At 38.4% G+C, this 18,326-nt stretch overlaps 1 protein-coding gene across 2 annotated transcripts in view; it reads right to left on the bottom strand.

Moving 5' to 3' along the window:
- Positions 1-1,658: 1,658 nt before the first annotated feature.
- LOC115412146 (WD repeat, SAM and U-box domain-containing protein 1) overlaps positions 1,659-18,326 on the bottom strand; it is a 42,412-nt gene continuing 25,744 nt past the window's right edge. For both annotated transcript variants that reach the window (XM_030124471.1, XM_030124470.1), the window contains exons 9-11: positions 16,714-16,890; positions 2,211-2,345; positions 1,659-2,085 (exon numbers count right to left, since the gene is read on the bottom strand). In XM_030124471.1, coding sequence (XP_029980331.1) covers positions 1,934-2,085; positions 2,211-2,345; positions 16,714-16,890 — 464 coding nt within the window. In that variant the 3' untranslated portion in view covers positions 1,659-1,933. The remainder of the gene's footprint in view (positions 2,086-2,210; positions 2,346-16,713; positions 16,891-18,326) is intronic.

An 18,326-nucleotide genomic window follows, 5' to 3' on the forward strand; every position in this document is an offset into this window, starting at 1 on the left:
ACTGTCCAACCAACCACATCTGTGACCTTGTGTGGAACCTGCCTGGGATGAAATCAATTGAACATTTCTGTGCTGGTGCCGGTTCATCCTTTTACTCTGAGGATGTGTCCGAGTAGTTCTGTAAATGCATGTCTGCTTAATTTCTTTTAGCTCCGTTAAAGTGCAGTGCACAGCTGCAGCTTTCCAAATGAAACCTTAGGTACAGACTCACAAAGTGGAAGACATTTCTGAGCACTTTACTGCTGGCAGGAGTGACGGACACCACAAAAGGCTCTGGGTTAGCGCTGGCTTTATTTTCTTGCAGGGATAAAACACGTTGGATACAAAAGTGTTTGTAGTGATAGAAAAAGGAGCTTAGGTCATAAATGTGGCTACAAACAACAACTGTTGCATGTGTTATTTTCTACAATAATAAAGCCATTGTATGTTCTTGTACCATGACCAGCAGTAAAAACATATTTCTTTCTAACAGAATATGGAGAAATGTGCCCTATGAGACTCAAGAACATGAATGGTAGAAATAATTTTCTGACTCTGAATTGTGCCAATTACACGAGTTTGACCATTTAAAATATAATTGTACAGGAAGTCACAGTTTTAGGTGAAATATAGTAAAGGAAACACCTAATTTTGTGTGGAAATGCCTCAGTGAACTGCATCTCTTGCTTCATGTAAGATGTATCACCATCAGAACGGCCTCTTCCTCCACATATTTCACCTCATTCTTTTTGTAGGAGGTAAAAACATAATGTTCCCACACTTGAAAACCCTCAGCCTTCAGTACACACCAAAGTTTTGAAAAATACGGACGACAAACTGATGACAATACCCTGTGGCGATGGCAGAGGGTAAAAAAAAAAGTATTAAGTGGTGAAAAACCTCTACAAATCTGGTCATGTTGAAGCTGCAGAGGCGTCTTCCACAACTCCAGACCGAGAATGACGTCACTCATCTTTCAGGTAGGGATGTAACGATATGAAAATTTCATATCACGGTTATTGTGACCAAAATTATCACGGTTATCATTATTATTGCGGTATTGTTGAAATTGTGCTCAAAAAATACTTATACTTACTTACACTGAAATAATTCAACCAAGTTGTCTTGGAAAAAAAAAAAAAAAAAGAAAAAAAAACAAATAAAATAATTGGCACAATGTACCTTCTGTTGCAGAAACATTAAAATATCAACCCCTAGTGGTGTGAGCCTATTTTGGCAGTCTTTCACTCCTTTTGATTTTGCCTTTATATCCGATATAAAGAAATGTTTACTATACCCATGTTTGGGATTTTTTTTTCAACACAACTTCATTTATATCACCTGTCTATTATTTTTTCACTTTAACCTAATATATCAACATAAAAGGACAATAAACACAAAAAACATAAAATCTGATTTGAAAAATGTATATAATTTATTGCATAAATAACACACAGATGCTTAACGAACCTTTTCACAGACTTTAAAAGTGAATATTGGTTCCAAATATTAGGTATAGAAAATCAAAATTGTAATAAATTAAAACTATTCTCAAATATTTGACATAAAAGCAGATCTTTACAAAGGCGTTTTCTCCGGAAAAGTGCGGTAATCAAACACGGTTATCATGATAATTAGAATTTAAATGGTAATACTAACCGTCTGCAATTTTACCGCAGTTTATCATTATACTGATAATCGTTACATCCCTACTTTCAGGTGCGTAGTCTTGATATTTACATATTTTCTGATACTGATTTACAACAAAAGGCGACCTTCTTGAATTGTTTAATAAAGATTTCACTGACAAATGTGTAAATGATGCATAATTCAGAACTGTTACAGAAACGTTTACATTTTTCCAGAATATGGCAGAACTTCACCTCTCTGATCAACTCTTACAGTGACGTTTACCTGCTCTGTCTTGGGTTCGTTGCAGAATAAGCTAGCGCGTCTACTGACTGGACTTCCATCGTGCTATCGCCGTCTTCAGAGACCTGTTGGGGGTGAGGAGCGTGGTCTGGAGGGGCAGGTTGGTCATGGGACTGGTTTTGTTCTTGCCTCTGATCCAGCTCTGGATGGATTCCCGCTCATAGGAGTACCCGTCTGTGGAGAGACCCCACACCATGATGCTGACACCGTTCTGTTTAGAGTCTGAGGCAGTTTTACATTCAGTCCAGTAATGAATAAACACAGAAACACTGGAGATGTTTGGGCTTTAGTTGTCTGACCTGCGGCGATGACTGGATCCCTCATCAGCTCTCTGGTGATCGGGCACAGAAACTCATCTGGGGCTTCTGAACCGCTCTGCTCTGCCTTCAGGGCCTCGATTTTCCTCAGGAGACGACCGCGGAGGCCGACGGATTCTGGGAAAACCCACAGCACTCATCAGTATTCTGCTCAGTACGGACGGGATAGCTGCAAATCACATGTGGGGCCACTTTCTTTAAAATGTGAAGGAAAAGCTCTGATCCAACACCATCGTCGTGGCTTAGGATTTCACATAAACTATCTGTAATGTGGCATCCGCCGATTTGTGTTCTAGCAGGAAGTATCAGTATCTCTGTGTGAGGCCGAATAAAGCAGGTGACAGACATGAGGCAGAATAACTTTGTCCCCTATCCGAAAAAAGGAGAAAATGGAAAATGAAATGTCTCTCCTCAATCAATCTGCACTGAGACGCGACAAGTCGGACACATTTTACTGACAGCAGGCGAGTCGTGTCCCTGAGGAGGCGCCGTGGGCTGCAGTTCAGCGTTAACATCTCTCATTATTCCACTCAATAATAACCCGCGACTCAAAAGAGGAAAATCACTTTGCACGCAGCTGCATTAACAATCGGTTCAATAATTTTCTCCTAAAATTGCTCTGTCTGTCGTCGTCGTACACGTGCATAGATTATTTAGGAAACGTCTGGCTCCAGGTTACAATTAATGACTTGCACGATTGAAAGTCTCTGACCGGTGGCGTCGAACACAAAGGAACGACGGGGAGATCGATTGGTTTGGAATAATGGAAAGCAGCATTTGTATTGAATTAAGACATTACGTTTGTCATAAACTTCAGGGGAAACGTGTTCCGAGGACATTCTGAACAATTTGAATTCTCAGCATCAGACCCAAAATACAAAAGTTAATCTCATGGGGAAATAAAAATTTACAAGCATGAATTGCTGTAATGTTGACATTTTTACCGACTCTTTGTATCATCAAAACAGTATTAAATAAATAAATGCACTTGGATTTGGACGAATGTCAATCACAGAGAGATGACATCATTGAGTTGTAATGTGTCATGTATAACAGCAACGGACTATCAACTCTCAGACAACTTTTATGTCATTTTTGTCTGCCTCTGTCTTCATTGTGTTACATTTTTGACAGCTGAGGCCTCACTCAAGATTTTTCAATCCAATCCACTTTTATTTGTACAAGCACATTTTACCAACACAAAGTCTCCAAAGTGCTGCACAGATTACAAATTAGCACTGATTGAAAAACATTTTTTTTATTAATTAATTTTTTTTTCAAAATTAATTCACACCGTGAGTTGGCGAACCAACAAAAAAAAAATAATAGGACTAAGGGTCCTGTAGTGCAACGGCATATTTAAAGACATTGACATTCATTTGACCTTTCAAGGTCAAAGGTCATGGCACCAAATGAAAGCCTATATGTGACTTCCTATGTATTACCAATAGTAATTATATCAATATCTTCAACTGTTTAAGTTATAGCACTGAAATTTGTCCCATCATAAACCAAGGGGGGTTTTTAAAACTGTAAACATTCATAAAAAATTCAAAAATCAATATTTCTCAGTTCTTCCAAGAAACTTGGTAGACCTTACCCCCAAGGAACCTCTGCTATGAATTTCAGTTGATTGTGGCTGACTGTTCTGGAGAACAAGTTTCTTGAAAAATTGCTTATGGACGGACAAAAACTGACACCAATAGTCCATCAAACCTTCAGACTAAAAACAGCTTCACAACCCATTCTAAGTCCTGAACCTATGACTGGGAAAGACAGAATTAGAGGAGGAATAACACCACTTAAACACTCATTTTTACACCTCATAAATTCATCCAGTGAGTCGGATTGGTTGGTTTTGGCCCGTGGGCTGCATGTTGAACACCATCACTCACTGAAGAAGCACATTCACAATGAACATAAAGAAGCAACAATGGGCCAGAGAGATAATCATTCATGTTGTAATTTAAGCTTTTTTTTTTTTTAACAGAGGATAACCTCAATTAATTAAATTAATTTGATAATTTGTCCAGCCCTAACCAACTCCAACGTATAAAGTCCAGTGTGTAACATTTGGTGGCATCTAGTGGTGAACATGTACAGTGCAACTCATCCACATTTTTCACAAAGTTGCAGAGGTCCTTTGTAAAAGCTGATGTTTATTTTGACTGTTCTGGGAAAGGGGATAACAATTCTAATCCATACTCCAGAGCAGTGTTGGGAGTAATGTGTTACAAAAGTAATGCATTACAGTAACAGATTACTTTTTGCTGTAACACAGTAGTGTGAGGCATTACTAATTAATTTTCAGTAATATTTTACTAGGTACATGTTCAATAGCGCTTGCGTTACAGAACACTTTTCACCTATAATTTAACTGCTCAAATGAAAAACAAAACAAAACAAAACACAGCAAGACGTCGAGACCTTAAGGAATCAAAAATGCACCAGGAAAATTCTGTTTCCTGTTGTTGTTCAGCCGATGGGTGAAGACGGCAGAAGACAGTCCATTGGTCACATGGACGTATGCTCATTCCTAACCCTAACCCTGCTTTAAGAAGCTAGTTAGCATCATCCCTGTCATCAGCAATGACAAGGTAAGCTAACGATTCTAGGACGAGTTAGAATTCTTTATCGATTACAATTTTATCTACCGGCATCCTCGGCGCTGCAACCCCTCGCAAATGTATGTGTTCCAAGGCTCTCCTACCTCCTGTATTTGGGGGGGGGGGGGGGGGCTCTACTTGGGTTCAACTGCACATTTATGACAAAAGTCATTAAATGTCATGAAATGCATTATAATTCTGAGACAGTAATATTGCAAGGTAAGGAACAGTAACAAGTACTCTGTAATGGATTACACTTGGGAAGTAACTTGCACAACACTAGTTGCTTTTTCATTGACCCTCAATTTGAGCGAATATAACTTGCGTATAAAAATTTCCCTAATGGAAAAACAATTTTAGCAAAACTCTCCTTTTTTGATTAGAAGCTTTTGCACTGGCAAGAGGTGGTTTTTCAGTGTAGTGCAATTGGTATATGCATATGCATGCAAAACTGCTATGGAAAGACCTTTTACCACAACTAGAATCATGTGAACAAAAGAAAAATGGATGTTGACAGACGTTACAACAAGTGAAGAACAAGGGTTTTAAAAGAAACATGGTGTGGTATGTGTGGACACATTAGGAAATGGAATCATTTTTTAATTTAGTACAGGATAGAGGGGTAATAAATAGTAATAATGAATATATCTGTAAATCAACACGATATTTATGTTCATCACCATGTTTATGGAATGACTTCTTGTGTCATCTCATGATAATAAATAAACAAATCACATTTGTGATTTAATGGAAAAAGCAACATTACGCACTTCTGTTTTTTCGACATTTAGTAAATATCGGTAAAGTTTTGCACAGATGTCCAATGGAAAAGCCACTAATGCTCCAGAATAACAAATACCAACCGCCATAAAAGAAGAAATCTGTTCACCACTGCTGTAAAACTGTGGTAGTGAACGGTAGATAAACATAATTACTTTTTTTTAACATTATATCCCTTTTTTGCATCTGAACTGAGCTCTGCGTGTTGTCAAGGCTGATCAGATGTGAACTGAAAATGACATATAATAAATGTAAAGTCTTTAGAACAGCTTGAACTCTGCCTTTAAAATCCCGCCTTCAAATTCTGAGTAAGACAGAAGTGGAGGCCTGCTGTCACAATTACTATTCAGTGAAACCTCCTGGAAAAGTGACGGCGCTCAATCAAAACGTCGAGCCTCTACGAAACACCTAGAACCCATTAAGTCCACAGAGCCGTCCAATAAACTGCTCTGTATAGGTCAACGCTTCGGTCAAGATTTCCATAAGTTCCCACATTTTTTACTGTGACAGAAGTCATTAGTACTAACACTGTCCACTTTACATTTAGATTGATAATTTGATGAGACGCTACAATAAAACTGCAGAATGAGGCTGTCTCCGTAGAGATATTCTGAATTATATCCAAGAGGAACTTTTTTTTTTTTTTCCTTCCTCTTACTCAAAGATTCATGAATATTTCATCATGTAAAGTCCGCTAGAATCTAATTTGCCGTGTGTGTGTGTGTGTGTGTGTGTGTGTGTGTGCATGCTGTGGGTGTGTGAGTGTGTATGTATATGCATGGGTACACATTTACACAAACACAGTGCATGGTAAATGATAGTTGGTGGTTGCACAGCACAGAGGGGCAGGAAATGTGGCAATCTGCCGTTTTCACCGTCCTTATGTGGTGGTAATGATGAGAGCCATCCTCCATACTAAACACATGGAAAAAGATGCTGGCTCCATAGGGCAACACTTCGCATTCCTGAGCACTTGGTCCAATTTCAGCAAACACAACAACAGTCACATTTTGTTAAAACAGTAATTAAGACGCAGCTCGTTGCGTGATTTTGCCGACACAGAGCACCCATAATCAAAACAAAGACAGCTTTTACACAACGCCCATTTCATCCTATATGTGATTTCCCTTGAAAATTATGTGGAAATAAGACAGTAGTGTGTGTTTTTCCCAAACTACCACATTAACAACCTACCTACAAAGCCTTCCACAGAGCCAACAATTCACCAGTGACGCACAATCCACCAGCAACCAATCTCCTAATAGTGTGATTTTGACAGTACAAAATAATTAACTTTTAATGCACAGGGAGGAAGGAGCTCACCTGTGTGTAGTGTGGACTAGTAAAGCAGAGTTTCTGAGGAAGGGGAGACAGAAACCAAGCAGAAATGTAAAAAAAAAAAAAAAAAAAAAGGAGGTGTGTTGTTGACTGATCTTGTTCGACTTTGGTAATCTGCACAGGGCTTCGTCTCGTCGAGCTGACAGATATGTACGATACGCAAACGTAATTGAGGCAGCGTCTGTGTCCGTCAGTGGGTGACGATGAAAGTGGGAAATGAAAATTGGGATTATACACATGCACCCTGCTTCACAATGATAGAAATTAGAAAGCAGGACCAGGGTGTAGGAGTCTGAATAAATAAGGCTCGTGCAAACAGTGTTTCTTTGCTCATAAACAGTGGTTTTAGCCACATTTAGCACATTTCCTCAAATAAATACCAGTAGTAAAAGCAGAATCAATGTTAATGACTGAGGTTAAAGTCAGTTAATTGATGCCATGTGTGCACAAGTGGACATGACTCTACTGCATGTACATACACAGAACCTTGGAATAGTGGTTTTACATTTCCATAATACCATTAACCGTCACATCATTTGAAATGATATTTAGTCTTAATTTGGACTGGGCTGCAGAGGGAAGGTGTGTATTTACAAATTCTGTTATTATTTCTCCCTGACTTTTAACAAATTAACTGCTGTTAGAAAATCCACTATTTACCCTGTAATTCTTCACTGTTAATACAAATAATACTTCATATAGCCATTATACGGTGTTTCATCTGCCCCTGTGTCCTAGACACATATAATTAGAAAAGGACACAAAAAAATGAACAAATGAGTCCCAGGGGATGCAAAGATAAAACAAAGTTTACGATAGTTTTTTCCCCACAAGCGGTCAATAAAAATGTCTGTTTGCATTTTCCTATGAGCCAGTGACATTTAGCACATAGTTAGCAGTGCAGTCAATGCGAACCTCCATCCCATACATCTGTCTCTCTCTCTAATTTCACTCAGTATGCACAGGCCGTAATACTGTGCTGTGAATTTGTCCAGGCTGATCTTATGATATCGCGTTGTATGTCACGCCAGTTCTTATACCATGTGGCGTGCTATACGTATGCATTTTCATCCTTTCGCGTATTATTCAACACCATTTGATAGGGTATCAATTTACGCCAAGATCTCCGGTTTACATATCCGTAACCGCTAACCACAACCCTAACGCTACACCTAACCGTAAACCTAACCTTACACCTACGCTAAAGCTAAACCTAACCATAATCCTACGCCTAACCCTACACCTAACCTTAACCCTAAACCTAACTCTACACCACCCCTACCCTCATATTTGTTCATGTTATTCACATTTTTCATGAAAGCATAGTTTGAAAGTGTAAACATTTTCATGTAATTTAGCTAATGCTTTTTACACTAAAGATAAAAATTGGGAGTTGTTATTATTTATAGGTTATTATGATAGTATTTTATTGGTCTGACCCACTTGAGATTAAATTATCATGTTATCTCAGGAATGCTTCGACAGTTAAAATTCAGCACAAACATTCACTTGAAAGAAATGAATGGATCTTCCTGGGGTTTAAAGTTGCTGTGACGCTACGAACCACTTTATATTATGATGAAGTAATATTATACAGAATTCTGCAATTACCACGCATCAGCTTTCACTGAAAAGTCTGTCAACATTTGCAGGTTCCTAGTAACTGAGAGCTGCATGAGCAGATTATGATACAAGTATAGTGGGTTCTTGTTCATTAAGAAATGACTGATTTCTGTCCACAGAAACACTGGAGGACTTTTAATTGGAAGTGGATAGTTGAGTTTGTTTCCAGTGTAATGCACTGACATTAACAGGGCAAATGGGAGCAGATTAAATCGAGCATTCGTATTAAAATACAACCAATTAAACTTATCAGGCAGAGGAAATTAGAAATGCTCTAAATTCTCTCATACGAGTCTGTTTCATATAAAAGTCAATTACAGTCTGATGTAAATAAAGAGCCACACAGAGGCCTAACACTCATACTGATCCTACAACAGTCGTACTTTATCCTCCTGAAACCCAGCACTGCATTTTTGTCCTCTGTAGTGGACAAGGATTTCACAGCTTCACTTAGAAAAAGAAAAAAAAAATTAAACTGAAAAGGACATAATATAAATTCTTTTATTTTAAATGTATCTGAAAAAACAGTTGCATCATGCTGTTTCCAATTAAGGCAATTATTTAATGTAAAATGGAGAAAATGTTTACTTACTGGGTCTCAGGAGGGTATGTACACTGTTCACTGCAGGAAAAAATGCTCTCTGGTTCATACAGTGACTTTATACTCTGGGACCTTGGACGACCCTGAATCCACTAATCTTATTTTCAGAGGGATTATCATTGTTCGTGACATAAAGGTCAACCTGTGGGACGCTGTCCTCACAGTGTGATTTGTGATTGTATAAGCAGACAGAAATGCTGCAGCTCCGGGTCACTAAATCAGACTGCTGTTAGGGAACAGTTGGGTAGGGGGGCGGATAAATCGGATCATCAATAAGAACGCCTTACATCAGGGTTGTCAAATGCAAGGCCCATGGACCAAAACCGGCCTGCATAAGGGTCCAATGTGGCCTGTGGGATGAATTTGTGAAATGCAAGTTAACACTGAAGATAATAAATGTCAATTGTGTTGAACTTGTTTTAGTCCAGGACTCACAAACAGTCCAATGTGATTGCAAGTAAAATAACAGTATAATAGCCTATAAATAATGTCAACTCCAAAGTAAAATTGCATTATGAAAATATTTACATTTATAAACTATCCTTTCAAAATAAAATGTGAATAACCTGGCAAGGCAAGATGGCAGCTGTGAGGTTCGCCACGGTACGAGCTCTGCTTCTGTGTGTTCTTTTACCGTTTGCATTATATGTTAAAAAGATCAAATGTGAGACATAGACACACTGGGAACTACTTTTCCTCTGGGACAACTTGCATAAATTGACCCAGCTTTTTCCTGTGGAGATACTAGGTAAAACCAAGCCAGTGGATCCTTCTCTGGAGGCATAACCCGACCAGGAACCAATGCCGCCATATTCTCCAGGTTCAGAAGGTGCCGGTATCGGCCACCACTACCAGCTCTACTCTTGACTGTTAGACGGGCTCAGTTGGTAGAGCGGGTCGTCCAATGACTGAAGGGTCGGTGGTTTGAATCCTGGCTCCGACTGTCCACGTGTCGAAATGTCCTTGCGTAAGACACTGCCATTGGTGTATGAGTGTGAATGGGTGAATGTAAGTATGTGTGTGAATGTGAGAATGTGTGTAAAACACTTTGGGCACCATGAAGGTGTGGAAAAGCGCTATGTAAGTGCAGTCCATTTACCATTTAGATCAATAAAGAATAAAATAGATGAACTCTTGGTCTGCCCTCTGTCTATGTGAGACCTGGCTGGACCACACTGTGCTCAACGCAGCTGTAACTCCACCCGCCTTCACCTCACACCCCCGACACGTCCGTTAAGCTACCACTGAAAACCAAGTGTGGCAGTATACGTAGCCTGACCAACACAACAGAGCTCAACAGTGCCTGCTTTCTCTACCTGGAATATATCCCAGGTAGCCTCTCAAACCCAGTTGCCCCTGGCAGCTACAGGTCCATCTGTGTTGCCATGGTAACGCTATGCGTCACTTGCAGCAATGTACACATTATATACATCTGCTGAAAAAGGAGACCATCAGCTAAAAGCTCGACAAAACCAACTGTCAGAAAACAGAACACAGCTCAAACAACAGGTGCTTAAATTAACAAATATCTAAAGCAAGCCAACAGACTGAGACCGGTGTATGCCATGAATAATTTAAGAAAACAAATTCATGTGACAAACTTTGCAGCGCCAAGTTAACACTAAGCAGATCCAACAGTATAAAGTATTATTTCTCTAACACTAAAACTCACTGATAGAGACAGACGAGCAAAACTAAAGGTCACATTATGAAGAGATGATTATGAATTGTCTTTCCTTTGCTGTTTTCTGATCACAACTTTGTTTTGTATGAAAGAAGATTCTGCTAATGACTAATCCATTGTTTTGTGTTACACTGAAGTGGTTCCGACTGAAAACAAACAGACCAGAATTTAGATGCACATGATCTAAATTATTACAAAAATCAATACATGGAATTTGCAAATATGTGAAAAAAAATGAAACAAACAACATTTTAATTGTAAACTATAATACACTTTATTTACAAATAGAACCTAGTGGTACTCCCCACCAATATATGGTACAGTGAAATCGACTGAAATTGACAATAGTTACTCAAGGTATGTAAGACTGAAAATGTAAAATTATGACAAATTATGGAATTATGGATCATTTGCATTAAACATGGTATAAAAATAACATTATAGCAGCAGGATTCCATTCTAGGCTGGCCTAAAATAGAATTCCATTCTGGGCCGGCCCGATTCTGAATCGGGCCAGATTCCGTTTTGGACCTCGACATATTATTGATGGAAGTATATTGGTGTACGGACACTACATGAATTTTGGTGAACGCGCCATTGAAAACATGCGGTTCGACGTAAACATCCTTTTGCCACATTGTTACCAAATTTTCTGCACCCAGTGAGCATACCAAAATCTGTCAAGTTGTGCATATTTAGTCATAATAATACTGAAATAACAAGTTCCCATTCTATTATTACAATTAAAGGGCTGTAAAAGAAGGGTTTTCATAACAAAATGGTTGATTGTCTTAATACTGAAAATAAAAATTGATAATCAAACAGCTGTTCAACAAAAATGATCAGTAAATGAAAAGCAATGTGATGTGTGTATTTTGTAATAAAAAAAGACACAGGAGTTGAGTAGCATTTATTGTGTTACAAAACAATAAATAGTAAAATAATAGTAGTAATTATTATTTATTGTGTTACAAACAATGTACAATAATTTTGCTCTCTAATAACAATAAAATTATTGTTTTACATGTTTTCACGCTCATTGGGTCGCCATTTTATCAGTTTTTATTCGATTTTCTTCAAATTTGGAGATTGCAAGATCTAGTCATAAAATGGCCAAAGAAACATTTTGGGAATGGTTTTGGGGATATCTTTTTGCAATACTGATTAATAACTTCTGCAAGTATACTTGTGCACCTTGATTGTGATCAGGCTATTTGTATGAATGAAGATTCTGTTAATGACTAATCCATTGTTTTGTGTTACATTGAAATGGTTCCGACTGAAAACAAACAGACCAGGGTCTAACAGGTTAAATGCGGACCTGTAGCATGCGAAGTGGGCGTGGTTAATCGGGGAAAGCGGAGGACCCTGTTTGGCAGTTGAAGTACGAAATGTCTTGGCCAAAACGAACTTTGTACTTGTTTTTGCCACCTCGAGAAGACGAACAAATTTCTCTTTTTTTTCGCGGAGTACGTAACAAGCCTTATACCCCCAGAGTTTGCCCCAGTCAATTTGTTTACACTCTACCATTTAGCCGATGATGCTAATGCTAATGATGCTAATGTTCTTCTCACACCCTAACGGCTGTCATTGTTCTAAACGAGTTTAATCACACCAACCTTTCAGACCATGCGGTGCTGTTCATTCCGAAATACAGTCAGAAAATGTAATAGTCCAATGGGAAACCCAAAACTGTAAGGAGCTGGCTGGTCCATTGACTCTGAAGGTCTACTGCCAAGGCACTAATTGGGACTCATTCAATGCAGCTGTGGCCAGTGAAGATGCGTTTAGGGACACTCGGAAACCAGAGATGAACCGACACAACTTGCATTTGGCTGTCTTGATGATGTACAGTACAGAGCAGGGCTGTCAAACTCACTTTGGTTCAGGGGCCATATTCAGCCCAATTTGATCTCAAGCGGGCCAGACCAGTAAAATAATGACTTAATAACCTATAATGACAAATCCAAGTTTTTCTTTTTGTTTTAGTACAAAAAATATTTACATTTTACAAAAAAAGATGTGAATAACCTGAAAAAACAGAAATTTCATTTGAAAATTTAGTGCAATTTTAACAATATTAGGCCTCGACTTATTATTTATACATGTACATTACACACAGTGTTACATAAACATTTGGTAACAGGCAGAATTGTTAAAATTTTGGAGTTTGGAACTAAAATTTGAATAGTTACTACAATATTACATCTGTTATTATTAACACAACTACAGATCACAGCAGATCCATAAATGCACAAAACATTTAGCAACAGGCAGAATATTGTTCAAATTGCACATTTCGGGTTGTTCATCTTTGTTTTTATTTATGTATTTATTTGCATTTTATTGTGAAAGAATAGTTTTGTAAATGTAAATATTTTCACAGTGTAATGTTATTTTTTTCACTTACATTTTTTCCACATAATTTTTCACAAAGAAAATTTGTAGTTGTCATTATTTATGGGTTATTGTGTTGTTATTTTTACTGTAGATCACATTGGTCTGTATGTGGAACCTGAACCAAAATGATTTGGACAACCTGGACTGTTCAGGTTAATTTTTGCACTTTCATCTCGCGGGCCGGAATGGAACCTTTGGTGGGCCAGATTTGGTCACCAGGCCACATGTTTGACACCTGTGGTATAGAGGGTATGCACATACGTCACTCCCCCCCCGGGCCATGCCCCTCTAAATCAGACTGAGTGGCAAAAACCAACCTGCTCAACATGACGGAGTATAGCAGTAAACACAGCGAGACCAAGCAAATGTGAAATATGAAATTAAATAAAGTGGACTGGACATGGATCTGTATGAGCTACCGAAGAACAAGTGGACCACGAACATTAAAATGTTGACAGAAATCACGTATCCTGACATCCAGGGTGTAGGGGATCATCGCTATTTTTACCTGAAGCAAATATACATGGTTTCATCATCACTGACAACCAGTGTCCAAAACTAGGCAGAGAACCAGCTGATCCAAAGTGCTTTTACAGTAGACCGTGGACTGACCCCAGTGAATATATGCATGATCTACTGGTACTGAGGAGATTTACGTCTAGTTCAGATCAAGCACTTTGTACAACACAGATACTACTGCTGTGGACCAGCAGGGTACGACTTTATTTTGGTAAATTAGGATATTTTTCCCACCTGTTTTTAAATTACGACATTATTCTTGTAATATTATGGCTTTATTGTTAGAATATGACGACTTTAATCTCATAAGCGAAGGACATTTTTGTTAAATTATGAGGGTTTTTTTTTTTATAACTACGACTTTATTCTCATAACATTGTGACTCTTTTTGTATTCGACTTTATTATCATAAAATTATGGGTTTTATATCGATATTTTATGAATTTATACTCGTAATGACAAGTGTTTTTATTTTCTTATGTAGCCCTAATATGCCGTTGTAGCTTTATGCTGGAGATCCCCCGTATTTGAAAACGTTAGCCAAAACAATACGTAATTTAAGGTAGGATTTTATCCAAAAATACAGCATAAATTAATGTTACCCGACACGAAACAGGATCCACAGATCTAGGTTTGATTTCCTGGATTTGTGGATCCATTTACTTCTCTTTACTTTGTCTTTCGGTGTCTATAAAACGATAGCTCTGACTGCTTTTCAAACTTGTTCATACAATCAATCTCACAACAGCTCTCCCTTATTTTTATTAAATATTGTTCTTAAGTTTAGACAGTATTGAAGCCAACGCTGCCGCTCATTTCCCTCTTTCTGCCACTCAGTGGGCAGAACCACAGTGACTTCCACTAGTGGTGACGTCATGTGCATACCATCTATATTTGACCATCAATAAATGATTCTGAACAAATATGAACAAATGAAATGTCTTAAGAAAAATAAGTGCAATTTTACCAACATAATGCCTGTTACTAATATTTTGTGTATTTGTAGATCCACTGCAATGTGCAGACAATATTGTTGAAAACTGCACTTATTTTTCTCAAGAAATGTCCAATTCTACAGGGTTGTTCAGGTTATTCACATTATTTTCAACATGTAATTTGACTTTTTTCCACACTAAAACAGAAAATTTTGTATTATTATTTACAGGTTATTATGCTATTATTTTTGCTGGTTGGGTCCACTTGTGATCACACTGGACTGTATTTTGCCCCTGAACTAAAATGAGTTGGACACCCCTGTTTTACAACATTCTGCTCATTTCAAGCTCATTATATTTTTAGGATGAGGTTGTAAATTCAGTGTTAGAGGGTATGTACTGTCTACATGTTAAAGGTGGGGTAGGAGATGTTTTCCTGGAGCATTTTTTTTTTTACTACGTTGCTTAAAATTCTCTTCACATCCCAATTGCAACCAATTAAATTAAATGCTCCAAAAGAAAAATAAAAATTTTTTGTCACCTGTGGAACGTACAGGACTGAAAAAACACCATCCAATCATTTTAACCGACCCATCGAAATGATTGAATGGTGATATGTCTGTCAAACTCAACTGCTATTTGTCCCTCCCGCCTTTTCGCATACCAGAGCTTGGCTTGACATCAATCTTACTGAAATCAGCTGTTCTTACTAGCCCGAGATTACTTAGAACACGTATTAAAATAACAAGTGAAAAGTATGTATATAAATTACCATTATTTGTTTGTAAAGCCTGGAAAAAGCGGCAGATGTGTTTGTTTAAACAGGTGAGTACATTGTCTTGTTTATATCTACTGTGCCTATTGTCTGGTATTTGGTCTTTGGTTTGTATTTTTGGTAGAGCCCAACCAATTAATCAGCCGGCCGATTAATCAGGCCGATTATAGCGTATCACTGATCAGTCAACATCAGCCAATATGTAGCCAATATATGAACTTTTTTGCTGTGCGGAGATTCTGTCGCTGGCTGCTCCTGTGTGTGTGTGTGTGTGTGTGTGTGCTGGACGGAGAGTTAGAAGAACAGTAAAGAGAGTTAGTTTCACTTTCACTCCTGCTCGGACAATGACAGTATCACCCCCACACACACAATCATGGACTGCTAAACCCAAAAATCACGCCCCCCCCCCCCCCGTCTTAAGAAGTATTCACCCCCACACACACACATACACCCATGTCTGTGCAGTTCCTCTGTACCTCACAATTTCAATCTGGTATCAATATCGGATATCGGCCGATATATTGGATATCGGCTTTTTTGAGCCCCCAATATCGGTATTGGCCCCAAAAATCCCATATCGGTCAGGCTCTAATTTTTGGTGTCTTATAAGCCCATGTAAGGGCTGGACATATTCTTATGCAGGACACAATAATAAAAATTCATTCATTCATTCATTCATTCCTTCATTCAGTCCAACTTCTAACCTAATATACTGATGAACATTTAATTCTTTTTCTTTTTTTCTTGCGTATTGTTCATTTTTGGGGAGATATTCATATAAGACTTTTTTGGCTTCTAAACCGCTCCTGCATAATAATGTTACTTGTTTGAACGTTGTTGTTTTTTTCTGTTTTTTGATGTGCAAAAATAAATAAATAAATAAACAGGCGCACCTGAATTCAGTGGTACGCACAGATCCACGGACAGGGGGATGAATCGTTAGGGGGGGGGGGGGGGTGAAGTACACATGGATCCACAGACCAGGGGGTTGAATTGTAAGGGGGTGGTGGTGGAGTGGAGAATGAATGAGGTATGCATCTGCGGACAGGGGGACAAGCATTGCGTGTTCCGGTACTCTGGAGGCGTGGCTTCAGGGGGAAGTCTGAAGAAAGGGGTTTGGACTTTTGAATTGTGTATTTCCAAAATGTAGCTTGCTCGAACTGTTTTTCCAGAATCTCCTACCCTACCTTTAAAACACATAACTGGTTCTTATATCCCACTCACCAATTCCCAGCTCAGCCGCCGTCTCCTTGCTCATCTGGTTGAGCTCTGGCCCGTCGATGTTGTTGGTTTTAAAGATGCTGACCAACTCCTCCAGGCCCTCTTCGCTCAGCCAGTTCTGCACATCCTCCTCCGACCAATCAGCAAGCAGCAGCCTGGAATGACCCGGCAACTTCCTTTCTGCCAAAAACACACAACAGGATGGGAGGAAGTGTTCTGACATGACACCCACATCTCATGCAATGCTGCTTATCTGATGCAAACCAATCATTTCTCATACGCTTAAAAGAAAAGAACGCACTGGGAGGAAAACACACTCCTGGCTTCACATAAAAAGATTTACTTAAAAAAAAAAAAGGCTAAGAAAATTAAAGCTGGGGTTGTGTTATTTTAGACCGTAGCAGCATGTAGCTCATCAACCTTCACATGACACCATGCGAATGAGCAGCCATCATTTATCACATGCAGGGGAGATAAACTGGCCTGTTGTGTGCTGGCCCTGTTAATGACGCCTCGCAGCAGCCTCGCGGTTCCCATCGGTCGTCATTAGGAACGTGAAGGATAACCTAGAAGACTGGAAGGTGTATCTTATTACTGCGCTGACCTCATGTTCCACCTCGGCCTTCTCCGTCTGTTTGACTAAACCCTTTAATTGATCCATAGTTTCCTCCACAAACTACTCCAAAATGAACTTCAGTATCTCCTCATGATTATTCTTGTACTCAAAAACGACTACATTTTTACCCCTGAAAGGAGACGATTGGATTAAACTGTAAGATTCTGGACAAATCCATTAACTACTGATAGTTAAGATGGATGCATTTACACTATATGGACCTGAACTCAACGTGTCCTGATACTTTTATTCCATTATATATAATTATCTGTCGTTTATTAATCAAATTAGTTAATCAAAAAGTAAAAGAAGACATTGAATTCAGGGTTTTCATTCCCAACGGGGGCAACAGAATGACAAAGACAACTGCCGGAATATAATTAGATAGAACAATAAATATCACTGAAATAAATGTTTTTATTACATCTAAGGGATAATCATTTAGACTGACAGTTCCACACATAATGCTCCAGAGTTTGCTTTTATTATTGTAATTGTTCTATCTCAGGGTTTCAGAAATATGTATTATATTCTGACCATAAATAATCACATTAAGTCAGTCATTAAACTTGGAAGAAATATTGATTTGATATTTATCATAATAAATACTGACAATATCTAACAGGGGCATTTTTTAAATCAGAAACAGGAATGAGCTGCAGGTGTGATGTGTCACAGAATTTTTTGCCCATATAGTATAAATCTGAAACAGCAGTGAGAAGCAGGATTTTCCCTACTTGAGTGATGATACCCTTCTGGATAAGCTTTTTATAGGCATTTGTTTTTGTGAAATTGTATTTGTGCATTGACTTCATCAGCTGATAATTGTGATTTGTGTTCCTTTGAGATTATTTCTGTGTACTGTGATAATAACGGGTTTGAAAAGTCTGCAAAAACACAATTTTTGGTCAAATTCAAACAAAAAACAAGTGGTGCCACACACAACAAACCCCACCCCTTGTACTTATTTCACCCATTATAAGTAAATAGGAAGATTTTA

This window comes from Sphaeramia orbicularis, chromosome 21, assembly GCF_902148855.1.
Source record: "Sphaeramia orbicularis chromosome 21, fSphaOr1.1, whole genome shotgun sequence".
NCBI lineage: Eukaryota > Metazoa > Chordata > Actinopteri > Kurtiformes > Apogonidae > Sphaeramia > Sphaeramia orbicularis.